The sequence below is a fragment of the Magnolia sinica genome, chromosome 5 (assembly GCF_029962835.1).
Source record: "Magnolia sinica isolate HGM2019 chromosome 5, MsV1, whole genome shotgun sequence".
In the NCBI taxonomy this organism is placed as follows: Eukaryota; Viridiplantae; Streptophyta; class Magnoliopsida; order Magnoliales; family Magnoliaceae; genus Magnolia; species Magnolia sinica.
The window spans coordinates 12,503,250-12,528,575 of NC_080577.1; the positions used below are offsets into that span (position 1 = coordinate 12,503,250).

The following is a 25,326-nucleotide window of genomic DNA, read 5'->3' on the forward strand; positions in this document are numbered from 1 at the left end:
TATCAAACACAAAAACTGATTATCAGCATTTAAGATTAAAGCTTCAAGACGGACTGATAGAGTGTGAGGAACAAAGAGTGACAACTGCATGCAAGGAGAACTGATGCAGTATTCTAAATATTACATATGCAATCAATACATTGAAATTTGATAACAAGCATCCAGAAGAGAAACGTACATGTTTGCTGGCCTATTAATCATCCAGTCTTGTACAGATCCTGTTAGCAAATTGCTAGTCAAATACCTAACAAAAGCCATGTCATGTATTCACTGTGACTGAGTAGTTCTTTGTAAATAGCATTATAATCATCATCATCATGGAAGCTAGATAGAGGGAACTTTATAGTTACAAAGTAGACTGCTTACAGGAAATCCACTTGTGGTAGACTTCTGAAGGTGCTTGGAATCGTTCCCGCCAACCTGTTAAAGCTAAGATCTCTGCCAAGAAATCAGACAAGCTGAAAAAGGTAGCAATGATCTGTCCCAAAATAACTCATGTTATGTCTGTCTTATTCATCAACTTCTAATCAAATGTTAACACTTAGAATAGAGATTTTTGCTAAATGTACTAAAATTTAGAGGTTTGTGAATCCCATAAATGGGTACCAAGAAGCCCATCCACACACTAGCACATGTGCCAACCTGGAAAGCATATGCAAAATCCAAAGTTCCAAACCATCCATCAGGTGAATCCCACCATGTAGATGCCCTTGCCCAAAAATCAGGCCGGTTTACTCATCATGCGCCACAATGTTAAACTAGGGGAATTTTTTATTAGCTGTTCATTTGTTTCATATATATTGGGGCTTAAACCTTCAGGGTGGGGGGTTGGTGAACTGTCTTCACACACTGCAACTGTGTGGGCTGTCTGTTCTTTCATCAATTCATGATATATGAATTATGCCTAGGCTAATAGGCTTTTGGTTCAAGCCATGGTATATTTTTATGAGAGTTGTCGTGGCCCAGAAAGGAAGGTTTTATGGAGGCCATCTCTGCTACGGTTCTTTTGTTGAGATTGGCAGAACAAAATAACAGAATATTTCACAACTAAGCAAGTCAGCAGAAAATATTTTCCTTAGGTTATGTTTGGATTCAGTGAAATGGTGGGAAAGGAAACAGGGTTTCTCAAGAAACCCTCTTTCTGCTATTTGTAAACACCAGAACCATGGGAAAGGGAGGGAAAGCTAATTTCCCACTCGGCCAATTTTCCCTAAAAATCAGCCTTTTATTTTCTCACCCAACCCCATCGGAAAGGACGTTTCCTTTCCCATATTTTCTCGTCACTAAAACTTTGTCAAATGCAGAGTGCCTACTGATGTTGCCAGTACCTTGCTACTGTCGGTGCTCTGTGGGCCCCATCATGATGTATGTATTGTATCCACGCCGTCCATCCATTTTCCCATATCATTCTAGGGCATGAGCCCAAAAATGAGGCAGGTCAACCACATCACAGGAAAACAATGGTGATTAAACGCCCACCATTAAAAACCTCCTAGGTCCAGTTTAATGTTTATTTGTCATCCAACCTATTGATTAGGTCACACAGACCTGGATGAAGGGAAAACACAAATATCAGCTTGATCTAAAACTTTCGTCACCATTGTTTCCTGTGGTGTAGTCCACCTGAGATTTGGATATGCATCATTTTTGGGCTCGTGCCGTAAATTAATCTAGCAAAATGGATGGACGGCGTGGATAAAACACACACATGAGCCCATAGAGCACCAACCAGTAGAGACTCTGCTACCAGCAACGTCAGTAGTCAATCTGCGTCCAACTATGTCGGGTGAAAAAAGCTTTGATATTCTAGCAGAGTATAGTAAATGATACACAGGCACTTAGAACTTGCATGCAAGGAATATAGTAATTTAAAATAAATTGTACAAATTATTGGTTCCAGTTTAGAAGTATCATGAACCAAGTACTACCCTTATTGGATAATCTTACTAATGAATTGGCCAAAATCTATTAGAGGGTTAGAAACAAAAAAATTGATGGTCCTATGTCAACAAACAAGTGTCCATGAATCAAAGGTTAGGATTATTCAGTGAATCTGACTTTCGCCCTGTGATTTGGAGACAATGGCTTCCATATTCTAGTCAGCTTAATTTAAGTTAATGAGTTCAATGCATACAATTTCTAGGCTCCTACGAATCAAGCCTCATCCGTTGCTTAAGAGTATGAAATAACTTACATTCCAAGTCACAATCCTTTTTTTTTTTTTTTTTTGCAAAAATAGGGGCAGGATAACTTTCATTAGCTGAGTGTTAAATGGGACCCACCATGTTCTCTGTCAAATCCACTCCGTCCACCAGGATCACCCCTCAATGTTAGGTTCTGGGATTAAAAAAAATTCAGCCAAATATACAATTTAGGTGGGTCAAACCACAAGAAACTATGGGGATAGGATGAACGTAGGTTTGTATGTACGATATATTCCACTTAACCTGTTCATTAGATGCCTCTCAAATGAATACTTCTATACTACAAAGGAAATATTAATTGTTAATTCCAGACATCCCACTTCAAGTACTGGACACATAAGCACCACATGATACCAAAAGAATTTCACAAGAGAATTTTATTTTGCCAAACATATGATTTGAAAACAAACATCAATTTTCTCAAGAAAATCTTATTGATAAACAAACATGAGAAACAATGTTTCCTTTCCCACACTTTCATGGAAACAAGATTTCTCAGAAAATACAATTTCCTTTCCCACACTTTTCACAATCCCAACCAGCCCCTGAGGCTAAAAGTTTGGGATGTTAATGGGCTAAATCCCTAAGTGCTTGTGACACAAGTTGTAATGTCTCGGAAAAATCTGTATAAAGACCCGAGTACCACCTCAAGCAGAAATCACATAGGACCAAATCCTTTAGAAATTAGGCGAGAATTGACTAGCGCTAAACTAGAGTACTTGTGAAATTAGCACTAATCACTTTAAATATGACCTGCAAGACCTAAAACGTGCAAAATCATTGACGCTACATTACCCTAAAATCTAGAATCCACCTCTAATCCCGGTTGCTCTCGGGAGCACCTTGAAACTCTGTATCGGATCTGGACCGCACGTCGAAAGTCCGATTATCCCGAAACCATACGGCTAAGACCGTATTACTGGACTTGACAACCCCCTCGAAAATCAAGTCCTAATAGTGTCCAAAAACGCACAACTTGAGCCCGGAGCGAAGTGTGTGAGAAACGTGAATATATTTAGAAATAAAATCCGAATTTAAGTAAACTGAGTCGTGTCGCTTACAGGCCAAATATAAGGATTCAGACCATCAGATTCAGACCCAAATACACCCTCGGATCAGGAGAAATGTCTCACACATGTCGGTGTACTTGTGGCCCTGATCGAGTGTCGGTGACCGTTAAACTGAAACTGGTCCGCCACGGCTGATCTGTAAACCCGATCGGAACGAAAACTCAGCCTGACCTAAATCCAATGTCAGGGAGCTTAAGTCCGACTGCACGCAGAAATGGGAGCTCCAGAAGTGCTCCATTGGACCGGAACAATCCGTATTTGGATATAAGCTAAGTATACCATGGCCCTGGGGCCATTCCCATCAGTTCTGGGCCTATATAAGGGCCTTAAACTCTCTCTCTCATATTCCATACGAATTCTAAAACCCTAAGAAAGAGAGTAGAGGAAAAGGAAAGGAAAGAGAGAGAAAGTGAGAGACTGAGTTGGAGATTCCTCCTGGGATTCGATCCCATTACTCCTCGGGTTTAACTACCGCTTCTACATCGCTGTTCCAGCGATTCCGACTCCGTACTTGGGTAAGAAAACCTAACCCTAACTTGTTTTAGGGTTTCCGACTAGTGTAATAGATGAATTAGCTAACCTATTCCCTATTATAGGTTATTGTGGTGCCGTAGACAAAGACTTAACTTTTAAACTGAGTTCGTTACAAGTCTACCGGCAAAAGGTGCGGACTATAAACGTATAGGTTATGGTTTTCAAGGCTTCCAATGTCGGCTAATGATTTATTATTGACATGGGTGTCATTTCACATGCCTAAGGCGTTGTCTGTTTCGCCTTACATCTACATATGAACTATGTCGAAGTAGTGCAATTCATGTGTTTGTTAAAATGTTTGTATGAGTATGGAATCTAGATTTGGGTTTACCATGATTAACTGTTGTAGACATATGGTTGAGATATACGTGACAATTCCTTAGTGAAAGGATTTGCCCTAATACGTGCTATCACCAACATACGTTATGTATGTTGGAATATGTAGTCTAAGTGTTTGTAGAAATGTCTGAATGAACAAGTGTGTAGTAAATTGTACTTTGTATGGGCGTTGAGATGAGATTCTCAACTACCTTAACAATGTGTATGATTTCCTCCATGTAACTTATATTCTTTGTCTGTTTTACTTAGAGATTGCATATGTGTGAATTCATGTTTAAGTTGAAATCCATCAAATGCTCACATGCTTGTATGATTGAAATTATTGATCCATTACTGCTCTGATTATCTTATATGATTATCTGCTAAAATTGAATGTGTTTGAGACTACGGTATAGTCCAGGCAATCGATAACAGGCACTGAATAGGTGGCTGAGGTTGTTTCGCCACATAGGACGTGATCGATGAATCCGAGCCATACTTAGGATGTCGGCAGTGGTTAGGCCACACGGAGTGCTTACGCACTTCATGTCGATCAACTCAATGTGTGTTCGTACTAGTCGAGCTCGTCAAGTAAACTGATTAACCCGATGTATGTTCACCATGTATGGATGCTACTGCTTGAACCTAAGGTACCACTTACCACTGGAAATCCCGTTAACCATGGTACCTCGATCCGTTAAGACTCATGAGCCGGACATGGTGGTATGGGACACCGTGGTCGAGCTGTCGGCCTACGCTAGGGCGACGAGCCTCCCCGTAGTGACCAATGAGCAACATAACCTCATGAGCCGAATACGGTGGTATGGGACACTGTATTCGAGCTATCGGCCTACATTGATAAGGTGACGAGCCGTTTGTAGTGACCTCGAGCATACTCTGAAACTGTGTAGAGGCGACGAGCCTTTCCGTAGCAACAAGAGTACAAACTAAGCCTACACTGATAAGGTGACAAGCCCTTTGTAGCAACCTAGAACCGTAACATCGTATGAGATTTACTAGGACTGACGACCCTAGAATGGATCATCATTTGGGAATTGATATAAGGGAGGTACCTTAGCTTCCCAATCCTGCTGTATGAAAAGGACTAATAAGAACTTGGTAATCACGTTCATGTACCGCACTGCATGTGCCATTTGCCGTTGAGTAGAGAGCACGAGGAAGTGACTGACATGCGTGACCATTAGATGAAGATCGCAGAGGGAGTGCAGGCAAGGGCATGCATCATTTATACATACCATTCTTGCATTAATCAGAGTACTTAGGGATGTTTGATTGTGTTGTTTTATCATAACTGCTTGACTGAATTGATAACATGTTAACCTTTGCTTTATTGTTCCACTGAGTTGATCACTCACTCCCACGTTACGGGACGGTGTTTTAAACACCAACCAGACTCTGTCTTAGTTGCAGATGGAGACCCGACTGATGAGGCAGAGACAGACTTCGAAGACGAGGAAGATGTTTTCTCGTATATGCAGTATTCAGGCGGGTTCATATAAACCGTTCTGATCGACGGGGCTTTAGGGTTATACTTGTAGTGACCTCTCATATTTTTGACATTTTGAATTTTGAAACAATATTTGTAATATTTCACCTGGGAGATGTTTATACTCTGGAGACGTGCCACAACTTACATGTTTTATATCCATCTATTACAGTCTTCCGCTTGCGTAATTTAACTGTCTCTAGGGTATGATACGCTGTTTTGGTATAATCTCACTCATGTTTAATGCACTAATACGGACAACATTTAATCATCATTTTCTATATTGCATAAGTGATGCGTTGGAACTCGGGAATCGAGTTTGTGCTCGACCCCCAATTTTCAAGGCGTTACACAAGTCCTCCAACCACTTTCATTTTTTTGAAAGGTGCTTGGGCCATTTTTATTCTAAGTGGGGACTAGAGAGTGGGGAGTAAATTCAATGTTGTTCGAAAAAATGATTCTTCACTATCTGCTTGTCTTTAGAGTTTTGTTTATGTAACCTTTTTCTTTAAATAAAATTAAAATTACCTCTCAAAAAAAAAAAAAAATTTGTGGTGAACAATATAAAAGAGTAAGTGTACACACTTGGAACAATAATACAAGAGTACAAATAGTGCATACTAGTACATTCACTTTAACATGGTAAAATGGTATGCTGGTACAAGACTATAGATAACATAAAAAAATAAACAACAAGGACTGGAAACTCTGGAATGGAAAAAACATCCATATTTAATGAACCTATTCGTCCAATGAAAGCAAGCAAATGAAAAGAACATCAACCAGTAAAGAAGATCTTTATCATATAAAAGGAAAAAAAAAAAAAAAACTGACTTACAACAAATCCAGTAGTCCCATTTCTCCAATATATGCAGGTATCTCTCCAATAATATTGCAATTCCGCAATATCCTGCAAGATCAAATCAAGCATAGGCTTCAATGGGACCAGACAGCAAAGACTGGCATACTTCCCCAGAACATGAGAACATAAACCTTGAACTCACAAGGTCCTAATGTTTGCGATATTACTCAGTTGGGGAAATTCTGATTCCATTCCAGTTATGTCACTGATAATTCTGCATGTAAAGAATCCACAAGGAAAAGTTCAAATCTATTCACTTCTTCTTCTTCTTTTTCAAATAGGCACAAGATCACAAAAGCCAACCCCAATTAGTTGTGATAAGGCTTAGATGATGATGGTGGTATTGGTGGTGACAAGATCACAAAAGGATGTGCTTCAGACAAAATCACTAACAATAGGAATTCAAGCATTGTACTTACAGTTGGATCAAGTTCTCCAAACGGGAAATGCCATAAGGAATTGGTCCTTCCATATTGGTTCCTTGTATATCTCTGCCATACAAGATTTGATTTTGAATAAATGAAAAGGAATGAGTTCAGAAGGTTTAGGATGCAAACCGCATTGAGTGCCATTTAGTAAATGGTATGGACCCTATAGAGCCCTGATTGATGCAATTGGACAACAGAACCAGAACATCCAATTAGTGGACTGACTCTTGGATGAGCTAAACCACAAAAACCATTGCAATTGTAAGTTCATTACCAATCTATCACCCACTTTTGGACCGTGAAGAAAAAGCTTCGATCAATGATCCAGACAAAAACATCCATGGATTGAATTGTTGGAAACATCAATTGTTGCAATTATCTTTTCATTGGTCCATCCATGATGATATGATCTATCACATGGTCAAGCTGATCGATTGGCACATTTGCCAATCTTATGAATTAATAGGTTGATAACATATAGGAAATGGAAACTGGAGCACATTGAATCTTTCAGACTCAATTCAGAAAAGCAAAACTGAAGAAACTCATGGATTTTCAGGAACAGAATGCTTACAATCTCTCAAGTTGTTTCCAATTTTGAATAAAATCAGGTATCTTTCCAGTAAAATGATTGTCGCTTATCCTACTGCATTTTTGCCAATAAAAAAATGAAAATAGATGCAGTTATAATGAAGAAAGATTGATGACCATTTTGTGTGCAAAATGAATTATTTATAGAACTCATACAAGTCCTTGAGGTTCGAGAGCTTTGCAAGAGCCCCTGGCAACTCCCCTGTAAAGTTATTTGAGGAAATTATCCTACAAACAAAAGCACCACAACACTCAAAATACATAAAACTCTAAAGAAAGATGAAGATTCTAAAATAATCCCAGAAGCAAACACCAAATATCGAGTAGAAGAGAGTAGAAAAGCAGTGCTGAGGCAATTCATGCGAGAGATCGATTGAAGAGGCGTTTTGCAGAAGGCGTAACATACTTGTGCAAGATTTGGGCCATTCAAAGGGTGTGACCCAATGTGAACATGTCTCAGCCCAAAAATAGGCTCGTCCACTAATCAGGTGGGCCGTACATCATCATCTTAGCCTTTTTCCAAGCAATCTGGGATTGGCTTTTAAATGGTAGATTTGAAAAGGTTTTACAATCAGCTGCCAACTGGAAATTAGCCTTCCTCTTTTTGCCTGGGCTCACAGGTGAATCATAAATGTATGACAAAAATTGGAATAGAATCAAGATGGCCCAGCCGCCTAAATCTGTGAGATGCCCACCCGATTAGTTGAACGATCCTGATTTTGGGCCATGGAATGTTCACTTTAAGATCCACCTGACAAGTGGCCAAGGATCTCACTCAAGTGAGCCACTCCAATTACACTGAAATTACCGTAGAATTTCTCAAACAAGGGAGGAAGGCCTTACAATCTCTGAAGGTTGGTGAGATTCCCAAGCTCCGGAGGAAGATATCCAGATATCTGGTTGGCCTCGATGACCCTAAAAATTCGACTTCTTTCTTTCAAGAACGATAGGCAGATATGAAATCCAAACGGAAATTCAAGAAATAACAGAACCGAAACTTACAGACTCGTGAGGGAGGTGATGTTTCCAAGTTCCTTTGGGATTGGCCCCGATATGCGGTTCACACCGACAGAGCTGCAGTAGCATATCCTCCACGATTTATTTTAGAAAAATCATGCTTTGATCTGCTAAAATTAACCAAGGAGAGAGTGAAAAGAAAAACGTACATTCGTTGCAACCGCATGGAAGCCCATTGTGTAGGTATTGTACCGTTGAGGTAATTACGAGTGAGATCTCTGTCAAAGCCATGAAGAGATGAGATGGGTGGCGTAACTTAAGCAACTGGTGTTGGGAGAAGCTACCGTGAGCGTGAAAGAACATACTTACATTTCGCTGAGGTAGGGAAGGCTGGTCAGTTGTGAAGGAAGCACTCCAGAAAGGCTCCCACGCCGGAGGGCTCTGCGAGGGAAAGCCGTTTATGATCTTTTTAAGCGGGGCAATTTGAGTAGTACGCAGAAAGCGTCCCTTGCGCTAACCAAGCCATTCGTAGGACAAAAAATGCATCAGATCCACCCCGTCCGTCAGATGCACGTTGACATTTTCACCACGGATCCTGAAACTCATAGGTGGGCCACACCATAGAGAACAGTGTTAAAATATTCCAAAACCTCTAAATTCATCTGGTGTGGCCCACATGATTCTTGGGATATCAGAATTAGATAATCCCTTTATCCTGGTGTGTACGTCAGATGAGTGGATTGGATGGCATATACACACCACGGTAGACACCACACGAAACTCAGACGATTTTAATGGTGGGATTTCCCTTTTTCAACTGTTTTCCATGATGTAGCGCACGCGAGTGTTGAATGGGCCTGATTTTCAATTCCTGAAACAAACACATGGCAGCGCTACTGATGGACGGGGTGGGTATAAACTTGGCAATGCCCAGGCGTCAGGCATGATTCCATTCTCGAATCCAGGGTCCAGCCTCTGATCTAAAAGGCCAGATTGAGCTGCCCGCCCATTGCCATCCCTACTTGTCTAGCCCAGACCAAAGGGTCCAGAGACAGAAATGGCCAGCGCCTGATATGCCAAGCTCGTTGAGTACCATCAAGTGGGAAGATGGTAGTTTGGGCTTCTTTATGAGGATTGATGACCCTACACAGTCCACTGCAGTGTAGACCCACTGCAGTGTTTGTACAGCATCATCTCATCCAAAAAGGTCACCCACTGTGAAAATCAATGCCCCAAAAAATCAAACGAATTTGTTCATTGAGGTGGACCCATCTAAATTTGGTACTTTTCCCATTGTGTTGGCGGCCTGATTTTTGGGCCATGTGATTTCCTTGGGAGAAGGGGTGTGCTTATGTGGTGCGGTTGGATGTTATGTACACACCACCGTGGCCCACATGAGTCAGCAACATAGTAATTTATAATGTAGATGAGTACATGTGATAAAGAAAGTATAAATTGTAAATGGGTTGGGCCAGCCCGGTCTTTTGGATCTGGCCCATCATTGTCCAGGCCTAGACACCTTCGTCGAAGGTTCAGGCAAGATAAGGAAAAACGTACAAGACCGTGACATGGCAGACCCCAGTGCAGCTACATTTGACGGAGCTATTGCCATCGATGTTGGTGCTAGGTGTGACCCAGCTACGCTCGCCACTGCAAGGATCCGCACTGAAATTCCATCTTGGTCTGTTGAGCGTTGTTGCAATTTTCTTGAGAGCCTCCACTAGTCAAATCGCACAAAACCCAGGTCAATGTGTAGATTGACAATGTTCAAAATACCAGTCGAAATGTCCGGATGTTCACTTTGCCATTTTTCATGACAATTGTAAGCACTCCACTCTTCTTGAGAAGGAAAAATCTTATTATCAACTAAGGGACTTGAGGTTCCAAAAATTAGAACAAAAGAAAGAAAGAAAGAAAGCTAAAAGAAAAGGAGAGAAAAAGCTCACACCCCCAATTCAGAAGAGAAAAACAATATCCCCTTCATCTACCACCATCCAAAAATGGTTCACAGGCACTTAACATTCATTTCAAAATGGGCATTTCAAAATCCTTACTTAGAAATTGATAATGGACACATCACATGAATGATCTCTCTAATGGTGGAAGATCATGCATGCATGCACCGACCCTTGGTGTATGCGCGCGTGCCTAGCAGCAGTAGTGCTCTCCTACCAACCATAGATCTAGAGCTCTTAAATCTATCTATGTGCGCGTGCGCGTGCGCGTGTGCGCGCCCGTGTGGCGTCTCCAAGTCCTTCAAAGGACACGTGAGATGCCCAATCATGAATCTGAAGTGTAGAATCCCCAAAGCCTTCGAATGTAGATCTGAACTGTTCATTCATTCATACCACTAGAGCAAACAATGGAACAAAATCCCCTTATCCTAAACATCCGATCAATAGCATGAAAAAACGGTGACGGTTGTAAGAACCTGGCCCAATTCAAAGGGTTAGGATCATCCGATCGCATTGAATCTCGCACCATGGCCTGCTCCCTGTGGTACTACTGAATGAACCGTCAAGCATACCGTAAAGGTGGGGATGGGCGTCTCCTGTGGATGGATGACCGTACAATCTGGCATGCTGGAAGATTTCAATCCATCCATCTCCTTAAACGTCTTGAAAGGTTAGGATCTTCCAACGTTGATGATTTTTGAGGCATACCCATCAAACGGCTTAGATTGCTGAAACATAGCCTTACATGTTCTTCTTCAAAAATCAGCTTCGTACCTTCATCTTGAGCCAGAAGAGGAGCTCCACATCGCAACGTTCCAAAGAAATTCAACGCAAGAACCCAAAGGAGGAGAAGACGTATAGATAACATTTTCGATTGGAAAGATCAGCACTTGATGAAAGTGAATTTTGAGAGAACAAGAACCCCCAAGCAGAGGGAGAAAAAACAGCGGAGCATTATTTCAAAACCCACAGACTGAGTGCGGTTCACATCTTCTCGTGGATGATTTCATACGGTAATGGGCACGTTGGATTCGCTGTCATTACTGTTTATTGGAGGTAAAAATTAAAAAAAAATTAAAAAATAAAATAAAATAAAACTTAAACACGTTTGGGAAGCACCGGCAATTTCACCTCGAAATCTGGGCATACTCAGAAGAGCGTAACAGGTATTTTCAAGCCAAAATTCCGTGGGCCTCACCATTAGTCGTATGTGTTAGATCCATGCCGTCCATTCATTTCTTTTCGGATCACTTAATGGCATGAGCCCAAAATTGCGGTTGATCCAAAGCTTAAGTGGACCACATCATAGAAAACAGCAGGGATTAAATGTCTACCATTGAAAACTTCTCATGGCCAACATAAGTTTTTGATCAATCTGATATTTGAGTTTTCCCTTCGTCTATACATCGCGGTCATCATTTCCACTGCTTCCTATGATATGGTCCACTTGAGCTTTGAATCTGCCTCATTTATGGACTTTTGCCCTTCTATGATCAGGCAAAAATGAATAGGCAGCATGGATAAACCAAAAACACTTTAATGGGACCACAATGATTTGCCGTCCAAATACAATGAACCTCACTTTTTTTACCAAAGACCCAGCAAAAGATTCCAACATCTAACACGTGATGTGGGTCAAATTTCTGCAAATAACTGTAGCAAATCAAACAGGGGACTAATTCCATGAGCATTTTGGTACAATACATGATATCTCTTACCTACTTGAATTTGCAAGTACGATTTACATGTTTGGAGGCATTACTTCTCACCAGGCACTTTCACTTCGCGGGGCTCGCCTGTGATGTGGATGTGGAATCTCAATTGTGGAATAAGTTCAATCATTCCATCCTAGTCATATATTTCAAAAAACATTTCAACCCAAAATTGAAGAGTGACGTAGCATATGTGGAAATTTCAGCAGGAAGTCGACGTGACTGCGCGCTTATCTAATCTTATGATATGGAATTCAGACGGTGACTAGAAACAGGAAATTGGACCGTGCTAAGTATAGCCAACAGGATAAATCGCAACATGAATTGCAGGAGATGAAAGATGAATTAGGGATACTAGTGACTTCTCCAAGTTGTCATTTGTTCGTTGTTCCCTTTGGTGTGGCCCACTGAGCTATGGATGAGGTTGGAAATTTTTTTTATGTATACCTTACATGGAAGGAAACCTAGATGCACGGTTTGGATTTCACTCACAAGAGACGGTGGGCTCCACACTTCTTAAATGAACCATAGACGAGAAATCTGTAAAAGCATCGAGAACCATCCAAGACATCGGCAAACACCCAACAAGCACTAACAAAAGAGGGATAAAAAATTGCATATATAACAAACACAAAAAAAACATGCAGCCACCGAGAAAGACTAACACTTGGAATTGTCCAAAAATACTCAAAAACAATAGGGGTAGTTTGATAAACTTATTTTAAGCATTTATCACCAAAATTTAATCTTTCTAATGATCTTCAATAATTCAGGCAATTTAATTAATCGAACTTATTAAGTGCTTATATTAATTTTCACTAAAAATATGGGTCTTATTTTCAACTCCCGCCGGTCACTGAAAATGGTGGTATATTAATATATCTTTCGGTTTTAATTAAATTATTCCTAAAATTATAATTCAGCACTGAAATTAATTTTCGAAACTTATTTTTCAGTTGATCAAACGGCACCAAAGAAAGGCAACAAAAAAAGAAAAAAAAAAAAAAAAAAATCACAGACAAACATCAAGAACACGAAGGTAAGGGTGGGCTTAAAGATGAACGGTTTGTTTAAAGCAATAAGGAAGATCTCGAAGAGGAACCATCTAATTGATTAGTTTTCAATGATCAACGGTCCATTTGAACCGATCTTGAAGACCAACAATCAGATTGGACAGATCTTGAAGACAATTTGTCTAATTCAACCGATGTCAAGCATCAACAAGCAAATTGCTTAGATTTCTAAGGCTAATGATTTGATTGCATGGATATTGATCAATGGTAAGATTTGATAGATCACAAGGACAAACAATCTAATTAGACTGATCTTCAAGTTCAACCGTCTATTCGAACTGATGTTGAAGGTTCAAAGCTCTTATTCAAAATATATTGAAGACAAATCATATAATTCAACTAATGTCAAGCATTAACTGTTAATTACACATATTAAAAACGTTGTTAGACCAATAAATAGTAAGAGAACCCACAAATACTTGAAGACATCTAGAAACACCTAAAAATACCTAAAAGTACTAAGAAAGCACAAACACCCCAAAATATCAAGAAACAACTAAAAACTATACTTACAAACACTAAGAAACGTGTAGTTAGGGACAATCTCAAAAATGAACCATCTACTTAGACTGATCTGGAAGATCTCGAAGATGAATGGTCCAATTCTACCGATGTAATGCATTAGCGTGCGGTCAAATTGCTTAAGAGCGTAATTGCTTTTCTAATTACCTCAGCAAATAAAAGGAAATGAATAGTAATTGCCTTTTATCACAGTGATGACACGCTTTTATGGTTTGTTTTAGCCTTATAAATTTACAAGGATGAAGATTTTATAATGTAAAATTATAATAAAATTTTAATAATTACATATGCGTTTACTTCTCTTTAATTAAATATGCATTTGACCATTAATTTACATATCACAATACTTGTTTAAACAAACATTGAAAAATACGAATGATGGCCCACTTGCATTATTATAGAATTTGGAAAAATAAATAAGCCCTAAATCTTATAGATGGGTGATCTTGAAGTTTAATCATATGTTTGGAATAATATTGAAGTTCAAAGCTCTAATTAGACAAGTTTTGAAGATGAATGGTTTAATTCGCCTAATTCAGGAGTCAACAATTTGATTGCATTGCTTTTGACTATCAATGACTAAATTAAACGGATCATAAAGACAAACAAATACCAAAAAAAATAAAATCATAAACGTTAAAAAATACTAATAAACACCAGTAAACATTAAAAAAGGTCAAGAAATACCAATAATCATTCACGAACACAAGAGAAAAAGAAAAAGAAGAAAAAAAAAAAAAGAGAAACACTCATTAACACCAAGAAATGGTCCTCTGAAGTTCTCTACAACGTTATGAGGGAGAAAACTGCGGCTAAGTTATCGGCAAAATTAGAGGATGTTTATGCGAAAAAATCATCTAAAAATCGCCTACACTTGAAGCATCGGTGGTATAACTTCGAGATGACAGAAGGTAGAGATCTAGAGGCTCACATCAGTAACTTTAATAGATTGATTTGCAAATTGCTAGATACGGAGGAAGTGATAAAAGATGAAGAACAAGCATGTATGTTGCTGAATTCTCTTCCGACATCGTATGAATCATTCAAGGACACAATGTACACCACAAATAAAACCCTGAGTGTCGACACTGTTATCTCAGCCCTTAAAGGGAAGGCTATGAGAAAGCTTAACGTCTACATGAATATATCTTCTGATACACTGTTTACAGGGGTAGGAATTCTGAACAAGGTATAGGTTCTTCAGGTTCTAGGTCTAAATCCAAGGGTAAGGGCAAATGAAATGTAAAGTGCTGGAACTGTGGATGGAAGGACATGTGAAGAAAGATTATACAAATCATAAATCTAAGAGAGAAGAATCTGAGACTTCGTACAAGGAGGTCAATGCTACCATGTCAGATGATCGAGTGGATGTGATGGTGATATTTTGTCTGTGTCTACGATCAGACGGTCATATGATGATTGTAAGAGCAAGTGAATTTTAGACACAGGAGCATCTTTCACATGACTCCTCATTGGAGTTGGTTCACCAGCTACAGGGAGTGTGATGGTGGACAGGTATTTATGAGTAATGACAGTGTCTATAATATTATTACTATTGGTATGGTGCGTGTCAAGATATTTGATGGGACAGATCGTACCCTGACTGGGGTGAGGTACGTTCCTGACATGAAAAAGAGTCTGATTTCTCTTAGTGCACTCGAGATTATAGGGTGTAGGTTCACATATATCGATGGTGTCCTTAAAGTATCTAAGGGGGCATGGGTAATCATGAAAGTACAACGACTCGATAATGTTTACACGTTGATCGGGAGTACTTCAACAGGTAGAACTGCAGTGGCTACAGCGGATTCCACCTCTGCACCTGTATGGCATGTTGGGCATGACTACATGAGTGGGCAAGGCATGAAGGCTGAGACGTGCAGACAGGGATACGAAGCAAGTAGAGCAACCACCTATGAGAAAAATCACACAATATAATCGTAAGATATCGGCAAGGTACATGGGTGACTGCAATATCGCAGGATTCTATTCAGATGACTCTAGGTGATCTTGGTGCTGAGAAGTAGAAGTGACTATAGGGAATATGATGGACTCATTGTACTAGATCGACATATGGGAGCTGGTGGAGCCTTCAATGGGCCAAAAAACAGTTGGATGCAGGTGAATCTTAAGTAGGATACAATATATATACAGAGCGAGGTTGGTAGCGAAGAGTTATACTTAGAGAGAAGGGATCGACTTCTTAGAGATATTTGCGTCGACGGTATAGCAATGTATTATTAAATCCGTAATTGACACTGGTTGGCTAATGCAATCTCGAGCTGGAAGGATGGATGTAGAGTCTGCACTTCTGCAAGGGAAATTGGAAGAGCAAATCTACATGAAGCAACCAGAGCGGTTCGAAGTTAAAGGGACTGAGAAAAAGAGTTTGCAGCAGGAGGTCGTGGTACGACCTGTCACATAGGCAGTGATATAATTTGATTCCTCCATGGTGAGTCAGGTATTGTATGTTGATGACATGTAGATCGTCAATCATGACATGTCTGAAATCAACGTACTAAAGACTCAGTTAAGTGGGACATTCAAGATAAAGGATCAGGGGCTGCAAAGATGATTCTCGGCATTGAGATTGAAAGAGGAGTAAGCTTTGGTTATCTCAGGCAGAATACCTTGGGTAGGTATTGATCAAGTATATGATGGACCAGGCAAAGCCAGAGAGCGTTTCCTACACGTTTCTCCTTAAGTTTTCTTCAGGATATGTCCCAAAACAGATGAGAAAAAACAAGATATATCTCATGAACCTTATTCGAATGCGGTTCGCAGTGCATGCTATGGTCTGTATTAGACCGGTTATTTCACAGGCTATCAGTGTTGTGAACAAATACCCCGGCAAGCAATATTGGGTAGCGGTTAGATGGTAAGAAGACTACGTCTTTACTTTTGGGAAGGCAGGGACAAAGTTGGTTGGATTTGTGGATTCAGATTACGCAGGCAGTGTGAATTCCAGAAAGTTAACTTTAGGTTACTCATTTGTACTATCGAGTGGAGCAATTAGTTGAATGTCCATGTTATCCGACATGTGCTTGAGGAAGGAAGCGTAATTCTGGAGAAGAGTCATATCAGCGTGAATCCGGAAGACATGATCACCAAGGTCATTCCTACAGAGAAGTTCAAGTTTTGTGCAACTTTTTTAGACTTGGCGATGGCGAAAAAGAAGGATGGAGTGTGCACGAGAAGCTATGATGTGATGCAGAGATAAGAGAAGAGGTCAAGAAGTTACACAGTTAAAGATTGGAGACATGGTAAATATTGTTGTAAAACAGATGTTTTAAATCTGATTTTCTCCATGCTACTCGACCAGTCGAGGGGCTGGCTTGACTAGTCGCAGATCCCTTTGACCAGTCGAAGCCTGCTCGACTCGAAGTCCAGCGATGATATATTTAAGATTTTCGGGTTCTTCGACCATTCGAGGGACAGGCTCGACCAGTCAAAAGTGCCCTTCGACCAGTCGAAGCCTAGGCTCAACCAGTTGAGGGTTACGCAGATGTTGCGTGGATTCTGTACGAACTGCGTAAATTTGAGACGGTTTCAGAGACGTGCGTAGTAGAGTTTCCTAAACTATAAATAGGTGTCCCTATGACCTTTCTAATGAATGTTAAGGCTCTCTAAAGGGGTTCCTAAAAGGATTTTAAGGTTTCTAAAGGGTGTAGCAAGGGTGAGATTCGATGTTATTCGAATCGGGTAAGTCCTTTTCCTTTGTAATTTCTGTTTTCATAGTGGAATTCTTTCGCTTTGTGCCGTGATTTTTTCTCGAAAGGGTTTTCCACGTTAAATCTTTGTGTTCTCTTGTGATTACTTGGCGCTATTGGATTGATATCCTAGATCCAAATATGTGTGATTCCGCAGCACAAATCCCAACAAGCACAACATTACAATAATTTTATAACAACCATATCAATCATAACAATCACAATCAATTACATCATCTATCTTAATGGTACAAATATGAGACACGGTGGGATTCATTCACTTCTTTATAGTAAAGTCAAATCCTTTGAATAGTCGGATACTTTGAAATCTAAACTTCGAATCCCTATTAAGATAGTTTAACATATTACAATTCTATTAATTTTATTCCATCACATGGGGTCCACCTCTGATCAAGTAAATATGTCCCAACATTAAATATATTTTGAAAATCAACAGGGACTGTCGATCAATGTAGTCGATCAATTGAGCGTGACAGCCTTCGATCGATCAACTATCGATCGATGAAATTTGGGAATTAAGATCTCAAGTCTTTGGACAAAATCAATTGCCTTCGATCGATCGAACCTACCCCTCAATCGATTGAAACTTATTGGAATGAGACAAAAAATGAGGCAGATCAAAAGGAGAAATGGACGACACCACATCTAGTAGTGGACATTGAACGCATGCCATTGAAAACTTCTTAGGGTCTATATAAGTGTTGGATCTTCATTGCTGGGGACACCCTAAAATGATATTACAGAATGGATGGATAATATGGATATAACACGAATTGAAAAAATTATATTCAAGTGTATTTAACCAGCATAAGTACTTTACATGTCAAAAGTAAAGATGAGAGAGGAATATTGCATATTGTCACTATTCTATTTTACTTTTTACTATATTAATAATGATAATCATTACTTATTTACCACACATTACAATATAATATTACCATAATCCATAATTCAATTATGCAAACGTGAAGTGAGGGTAAACATGGGCGTTGGTGATATCACGGGCCATTTTAGAAAAGATCCAATAATTTAAAGTAAACCATTAAAAAGTTAACTCTACCAGCAACGAACACCTTCTCAAAAGTAAGGTGAGGCTCTGCCTTTCTCCTAAAATAAATTCTGGCAGCGTATGAAAATGTCAGCACTTCCCTACAAAAAAAAAAAATAATTGATTTATTTCCATGATCAGGCCGTACTCATTATTGTCTCATGTGCTTTTCCAGTGTGGCTGACGCCCATACGATTATTTTACTAACATTGTAGTTGACATTTATTGAATGGAAAGAGCATTATCCAAAATGCACTTATTTCAGCAAACACGTATGCTTTTTTAATAGGTCAGGATATTTCAAACGGACGAGGATTGCCTACTGACAGTGCTCTGTGGGACCCAATGATGTGTGTGTATTATCCATGCCATCCATCCATTTTTTTCAGAATATTTTATTTTGTGAGCCCAAAAAAAGAGGCAGATCCTAATCTCATATGGACCACACAATCGGAAACGGTGGTGATTGAACACTCACTATTAAAAACTTCTGAGGGGCCACAAAAGTTTTTGATTAAGCTGATATTTGTGTTTTCTCTTCATCCAGGCGTGAGTGACCTAATCAACAGGTTGGATGACAAGTAAACATTACAGTAAGCCATAGGAAGTTTTTAATGATGAGCATTCAATCTACACTGTTTTCTTGTGGTGTGGTCCACTAGAGATATTCATTTCCCTCAATTTTTGGATCATGATCTATAATGATTTGGAAAAATAGATAGACGTATTGGATAATTCACATATATATATCATGCAGGGCCTAAAGATCATTGTCACCACCTCGCTACTTATGCTGTCTGTACGCAATGCGCACACATTTCAAGCCATATAATTTTATACAGCAACCTAAGTTTAGTTCGTTTATGCCAAGTGTACCTTTTCTCAAATCCTGCTTAGAAAGAATCATATGCTGCCAGAGTATCGAAGGACTCTAAAATGTGGGAAAAGTGGAAAGTCATATGCGTTCGTATGCATGGCAATTACCATACCTAGGAAATGTTTTTGGACAAACCCTGAGGTATGAGTAGAATAAAAACCGGATTCTGGTGGGCCACTTCATTTTCAAACTACATGCTAGGAATCCCAAAATTTATATGGGAGAGAACCAGAGCTGTACATGAACCGAGTTAGCTTCGTTAATTGGCTCAACTTGATTTGAAGAAGCTTGACTTGGCTCAGCTTGAAACTTGACTCAAACTTGACTCCGATCAAATTGAGCTGACTTGGATCAAGTTTACTTAATATAAATATTTTGTAAATATTTATATATTTAAATAAATTATTTATTATATATATTGAATATATTAGACATTATAATATATATTATATATATTACAAACCCTAAAACTTAAACTTAAACTCAGCTCGTAGGCTTGAACTCGAACGTGGCTTGAAAAATTGAGCTCGGCTCATGCTAACCCAAGCTGCTGACCAAGTGGAGCCGAGCTCGCTAGTCAAGCTTAGGAACCAAGCCAAGCCAAGTTCGAGCTAAGCTAGCCTGCTGGTCAAGCCAAGCCGAGCGGGGTCAATTGCTAGGCTCGTGTACAACTTTAGAGATAACTAAGAAATCAATGTAAAATCATGAATAAATCCTGTATATTCTGGTGTGGCCCACGTGAGCTTTCTAATGGCATTGTATTTTATGAACTCCTTGATATTTTTGGGATATGTCTGATTAATGGATTGGATGGCATGGATAAACACATTTACCAAATTGGGCCCCATAGAGCCTCTAACTGACCCAACGTCTCTAGTTAGGTCCTAGTGGGGCCTGCTGGATTTAATCATGTGCACGGTTGAGCTTTATTCCTATAGTGTGGTTCACTTGAACTTTGGATTACCTATTTTGGGCTCATCCACCCATTTTGCCAGCCCATTTTAGGGTACAAGAAAAAAAGAAAAAGAAAAAAGAAGACAACCAAATCTCAAGTAGACCACACTAGAGGAAACAATGGTGATTGAACTCCCACTACTAAAAACTATTTTAAAAAAACGAAAGGCTCAAGCTGATATATGTGTTATACTTTCATCCAGGTCCGTGCAAGCTAATCAATAGATTGGATGGGAGATAAGCATTAGAGTGGATCCTAGGAAGATTTTAATAATGGGCATCCAAACAATAGATTGGTGGGATCGTGTGTTATGGTCTGCCAACCTCTTTTTTGGGCCCATGCCCTAAAATGAGCTGAAAAATGGATGGCCCGCATGAATAAAGCACAAACATCATGGTTGGTTCACAAAGCTTTTCCAAGCACCAAATCCTACCAATGTTGGTGTTGTGTGCTACACTATGCAACCCAAGTCATATAGTTTATATCCATGCCATTCATCCATTTTGCCAGCTCATTTTAGGACATGATCCAAACAACGAAGTATATCTGAAACTCAAGAGGACCACACCATAAGAAACAGGATGATAATAACACCCACTGTTGAAACCTTCTTATTTGTCATCCAACATCAGCCCACACATAGTTCACACATACCTGTACGAAGAAAAAACATAGCCATCAGCTGCATACAAAGCTTACTTAGCCTTTAAGAATTTTGTGGCTGTTCAATCGCGATTGTTGACTTGAACTTTGGATTTGTTCCATTTTGGGCTCATTCCCTAAAATGAGGACAAGAGGGATGAAAAATGCATAGGAAGGCCTCAACAGTGAGTGAAACCTTCTTAAGACTCACCAGCTCATTTTAAAGCGTGAGCCTAAAATGAGGCAATCCAAAGCGTAAGTAGACCACACCAAATGAAACCGTTAGATTAGATTAATAATGCCCACAGTCAAAACCTTCTTATACCTAGTATGAAGTATATTTTCCATCCAACCTACTCATGAAGTTAGGACGTGGGTGTCATTATCTCAACTTATTTCCGTGGTGTTGTCCACTTGGGGTTTGGATCTTTCTCATTTTTTTGTTTCATGCCCTAAAATTAACTGGCAAAATAAATGGATGGTGTGGATAAAACATATACATTATTGTGACCCTCCAAAAGTCAGCAATCCGTGTCCACTGGATCCAGCCTCAGTGCGAGTTTTTGGAAGCTTCCACGCATCTTTCACGTACGTTGAAACAGATTCTAAAAGGCTATGCTTCGGAGACGTGGCCATGTTATCATCAGTCATAGGGAAAATCAGTACCACGAAATGTAGGGTCCTGATGCATCAACGTTTAAGCTCTTATTCCTCCTGCCGTACCAGACTCCGATCCAGTCCTCTGAATGACTCAAAAATAAAGTCTTACAGATTGGATGATCCTAGCCGTCAGATTTACGGCATTTTTTCCCTGCTGATTTAAATGGTTCTGGGAAACGAACATTCCAGGGCCTTTCAACTCACGGCGGGAAAATGGTATCACATCACACGGGATGTTTGCAACAATGCATGGCGGGATATTGTTACAGGATACGACAATAGCCGTTGGACATGGGATCATGTTTCCATGATACAAAACCGTTGATCCGATAAGATACACAGATTGGCTGAATAGACAATTTTCAAGATTGGTGATGTAGAGTGGGACGCGGACACTTTCATGGCAAAGATGAACCAGAGAAGACCCGATTGGAGGAGGAAGTGATTCCGACCATTAAAACATTAAAAGAGGCACATTTGGCAAACTAGAATGGCTTCTTCGACATACCATATATGATTTTGGGCTTAAGAAGTAACTTTAGCCACCCAACCCCACTACACCAAGTTGCCCACGCCTAATTTGTGAGATTCAATCATATCAATGGTCAAAAGTCCTTTTTAATTTCGTTTTTACTATTTATAATAAAATTTAGCTCCATCATAACTCTTTTTAATTTCGTTTTTACTATTTATAATAAATTTTAGCTCCATCATAATTCTTGATACTTTAAGTTTTAGGAACCGTGACCATGAAAATGGCTTAGAAAAATTAAGAGAATAACATAGGTTGGCCAAATTGAACACTTTCTATTTTTGGGCCAAAACCATGAATTTTATTAGAAATTAAGAATATCAATAAATAGTAAGTTTGAGTTGGAGTTTTATGAAACTTCTTAATAATTTTGATATCACTATCTAAAGGAGTGTAAATTCGTTTTTCTATTTTTTTCTGTGTATTCGAGGAATATCCGTGACAAATGCAGGGATGCTCCATGGATTCCCAGTAATCATTCCTTGAGGAAGACAGTTATCCACCGACAGATCATAAACTTATTAATGGCTGACAAAAAAATGGTAAAAGAGACTGCCTGTAATCAAAGTGAAATATTTATACAATCAAAGACGACTTGAAATGATTCAATATGAGAGCTTTTTTGGGTATCCCATTCAAAGTGAGGTCCATCATATCAACGGTTTGACTCATTGAATCAATACGACCGTACTGCCGACAGGTCACTTGTACGGGCGCGTATTGCGTACTGACAGAGTCAGTAGCCAGGTGGCTACTGACAATGCTCTATTGTGCCCCGGATGGTGCATGTATGTTTTATCCAAGACGTCCATCAATTTTTCCAGATTATTATAGAACATGATCCAAAAAATGAAGGAGATCAAAATCTCTACCAGACCACACCACAAGAAAACAGTGGTGATTGAATGCCCACCATTAAAAGCTTCCTGAGGATCACTATAATGTTTATTTGTCATCCAACCTGTTGATTAGGTCACGCACACCTGGATGAAGAGAAAACGTGAATACAAGCTTAATCTAAAACTTTTGTGGCACTTCAGAAGTTTTTTATGGTGCGTATTCAATCATCACTTTTTCCTGTGGTGTGGTCCATATGAGATTTAGATCTGATTCGGTTTTAGGCTCATGTAATAAAATAGTCTTGAAAAATAGATGGATGGAGTGGATAGGATACATATATCATGATGGTCCCACACATAGAACTGTCAGTAGTCACCTTGCTACTGACACTGTAAGTGCGCGATCCACGTCCCACGTGTACAAACCACCTACCCCGCCAATTATATCTTGAAAAAAGACCCCAACCATGGTATCCTGATAACGTTGCTATTCCCACGCATGCGAATGTGGCATGTGTGCGCAAGATCCGGACCGTTCAACAGGTAAACCTCAGATTGAACATGCATGGCACAGAAGTTGGTGCGTGTGTACTGACATCGGTGTGTACTAACAAGCTAACCAACAATATATATATATATATATATATATATATATATATATATATATATATATATATATATATATAAAATCATTGTCTTAAAACCTGGACTGGACTTCTCTATTGTGAATGGTTGGGTCAAACTGCCAGTTGGCCCTACTCAATCCAAAACCGTAGAAATCGTAGAAAAATTATCAGAGCCTTTGACTTTTATGAAGAGTCATGGGTTTGACCTTTTGACTAACGCAGTTGCATTGTTTTTAAAACAAAAGCAGTTATCCGCTCAATGACAGTTCAAAAAACTCGATAAGACAACAAGATTCACCCAAGTCAACTTTGACTATAACAGATTTTATCATGAATAGAGCAAAACTCAGATCTCGTGGCGACTCTTGTCAATACTCAAAATCAATTCGACTCAACAAAACTTTAAATAAATAAATAAAACTCGACTCGACTCCACAGGACTCACAATATTAATGTATTTTAATAAAAACATGAAGAAATTCATTTGAGTTACTCGAGTTGACAAACTTTCTAGAGTTGAGATTTTGAGTTTTTAATCTGCACCCTCAACTGACCAGGTTTTATAGTCAGCTGGTCCTGTTGGGCATCTGCTTGTGGTCCAAACGGGTTTGGTGTCTGGAGTCTATGGTCTGGGTTTTTAAAAATAATAAAGCACAGCTGTCTACACGTCCTCCTCTATCTGTTTCCTTGATTGGCTGCATAAAATCGGGTATTATAGAATCTTGTAAAGTTATACCTTGCCTTAGATTACTTATCCTAGAAGATAAGATCTGATAAATATTATAACAATATAGATCCTAAACTATATGATCTCAAACTTGTATATATGTGTACGTTAGTAATACAGAAAATTCAAGCAAGTTTTCCACATATTACAAAATCTGTTTAAAAAAGGTGTACGAAATACCAATTACGGCTAAATAAATCTTAATCCATCGAGAAGTTTTCAAGGATGCTGTTATTATGATAATGTTACAATGGACTGTGGATGCATTAGTAATCCCATGAGTAATGAAATTGGAAAGCCAGGAGTAAATTGAAATGGGTACATATGCATGCATATTAATGTAGAACGTAGGCGTCTGAATCCAGTGTTTGTTCTTACCTCTCATCCTAGCATTACACTGTTTTCATCAGAATCAGAGTGATCAAGAGGAGCCTTGCCCATTAAATGACAGGTCCCACTCTCTTCCTCTATGCTACGTAGAGATACTGAGGAATACACTGATGGGCCTTCTGTTGATACTGAGGAATACAAGAATTGACCCTCTGTTGATATGCTATGCATTTGGCTGTCTTGAGAGTGCCTATCCAAGGCCTTGAACCTCAAATTCTCATTCCTTGAAGTCCGCTTCACAAGTGGGGCCCGCACTTCTATTTTCCCTTCAAGCATGCTAATTGCAGCAGACATAGCTGGCCTGAGGCTAGGAGATGGGTTCGTGCATAAGATAGCCAAATTCAGCGTCCTCAATGCCTCTTCCTCGGAGTAGTCTGACCCGAGTCTCGGGTCTACAAGTTCTAAGAGATTTCCCTGCTCTTGTAGGACATAGGCCTGAAATCATACAGAGAGAAACATAACTATCACCCTTGTGATTATTTCCTTTCTTCGAGAAGTTAAAAAATTGGCTTGGGAATGACAGGAGTCACCACTTGCACCCTTTTTGCAATCGGTAACGTAATAGT

At 39.4% G+C, this 25,326-nt stretch overlaps 2 protein-coding genes across 5 annotated transcripts in view; both read right to left on the reverse strand.

The window, feature by feature from the left end:
- Nucleotides 1-11,416, reverse strand: part of LOC131246945 (uncharacterized) — a 54,935-nt gene extending 43,519 nt beyond the window's left edge. Inside the window, exons 1-13 of the mRNA XM_058247405.1 lie at nt 11,201-11,416; nt 10,029-10,191; nt 8,841-8,912; nt 8,681-8,749; nt 8,517-8,588; nt 8,358-8,429; nt 7,671-7,742; nt 7,498-7,569; nt 6,915-6,986; nt 6,638-6,709; nt 6,472-6,543; nt 367-438; nt 179-244 (exon numbers count right to left, since the gene is read on the reverse strand). Of these exons, the coding sequence (XP_058103388.1) occupies nt 179-244; nt 367-438; nt 6,472-6,543; nt 6,638-6,709; nt 6,915-6,986; nt 7,498-7,569; nt 7,671-7,742; nt 8,358-8,429; nt 8,517-8,588; nt 8,681-8,749; nt 8,841-8,912; nt 10,029-10,191; nt 11,201-11,294 (1,040 nt within the window). The 5' untranslated portion in view covers nt 11,295-11,416. The remainder of the gene's footprint in view (nt 1-178; nt 245-366; nt 439-6,471; nt 6,544-6,637; nt 6,710-6,914; nt 6,987-7,497; nt 7,570-7,670; nt 7,743-8,357; nt 8,430-8,516; nt 8,589-8,680; nt 8,750-8,840; nt 8,913-10,028; nt 10,192-11,200) is intronic.
- Nucleotides 11,417-24,543: 13,127 nt separating this feature from the next.
- LOC131245465 (probable LRR receptor-like serine/threonine-protein kinase At1g53440) overlaps nt 24,544-25,326 on the reverse strand; it is a 56,092-nt gene continuing 55,309 nt past the window's right edge. For all 4 annotated transcript variants that reach the window (XM_058244950.1, XM_058244949.1, XM_058244952.1 and 1 more), the window contains one exon: nt 24,544-25,195. In XM_058244950.1, the coding sequence (XP_058100933.1) occupies nt 24,752-25,195 (444 nt within the window). In that variant the 3' untranslated portion in view covers nt 24,544-24,751. The remainder of the gene's footprint in view (nt 25,196-25,326) is intronic.